This window comes from Phaethon lepturus, unplaced genomic scaffold (genome assembly GCF_000687285.1).
Source record: "Phaethon lepturus isolate BGI_N335 unplaced genomic scaffold, ASM68728v1 scaffold22386, whole genome shotgun sequence".
NCBI lineage: Eukaryota > Metazoa > Chordata > Aves > Phaethontiformes > Phaethontidae > Phaethon > Phaethon lepturus.
Genome location: NW_010547188.1, coordinates 697 through 1556, shown reverse-complemented (window position 1 = coordinate 1556; position 860 = coordinate 697). Strand labels below are relative to the sequence as shown.

Genomic DNA, 860 nt, shown 5'->3' with positions numbered 1-860 from the left:
CCTCCTGTCTGCCTCAGTTCCCCTCCCACACCTGCCCCTCTCCCATCTCTACCTTGCTCATCCAGGATTTCCTCTTGCACATGGCTTTCCTCCGCTTCACCGCCTCCCACAGCCGCCGCTGGCCTGCAGGACACAGGGACTGTCACCAACCCAGCACGGGGTGGGAGTCCCCTCCAGCCCCATGGACCACACGCTCCCCTGCGCTCCCCAAAAGATCCTGCGCAGCCAGCCAGGGTATGGGGGGAGGTTTGGGGAGGACGTACGCACCGGGCCGTCCCATGCCGATCTTCTCCAAATCCTCATTTTTGACGTACTCGAAGTGGGAGAGGCGGGTGACATTGAGCTCGTCCCGGATGCGCAGGAAGTACTGCTGCAGCTGCAGCTCGGTGAGCCGCTCCAGCAGCCAGTCCGTGCCCTCCTCCGCCTGCATGCTACAGCTCAGCCTCTGCCGGGACACCGCGCCGGGTTAGGGGCGACCTGGCCCGCTCTGCGCTGCCCCGTCCCCCCTGGGAGAGTCACCTGGAGGGGCTGAGAGCAGAGGCTGAGGTGCTGCCTGGGCAGGGTGTGAGGGATGTTAGCAGGGTTCATCTCCTGAGCCCATCTCCAGCTCTCCAGGGGGGCCAGAAGAGGCACCCCATCAGCAGGACCCCTAGGGACGGGCAGGGACCCCTGGTCTGCCCCATCGTGCCCACAGAAACACCAGCCTGTCCCCTCCACTCCAGCACAGGCTGTCCCCAGGCAGCGGTGCCAGGGACGCAGGAGAGGGCAGAGCCTCAGGGCATGGGATGGACATGCCTGGCAGCGACCTCCAGCCAAGGCCAAGGAAGAGGCACCCCATCAGCAGGACCCCTAGGGACGGG

At 65.9% G+C, this 860-nt stretch overlaps 1 protein-coding gene across 1 annotated transcript in view; it reads right to left on the bottom strand.

Moving 5' to 3' along the window:
- Positions 1–457, bottom strand: part of TNK2 (tyrosine kinase, non-receptor, 2) — a gene marked incomplete at its 3' end in the record, with an annotated part of 3575 nt that extends 3118 nt beyond the window's left edge. The window contains exons 1-2 of the mRNA XM_010289571.1: positions 268–457; positions 53–123 (exon numbers count right to left, since the gene is read on the bottom strand). Of these exons, the coding sequence (XP_010287873.1) occupies positions 53–123; positions 268–430 (234 nt within the window). The remainder of the gene's footprint in view (positions 1–52; positions 124–267) is intronic.
- Between the last annotated feature and the right edge of the window lie 403 nt (positions 458–860).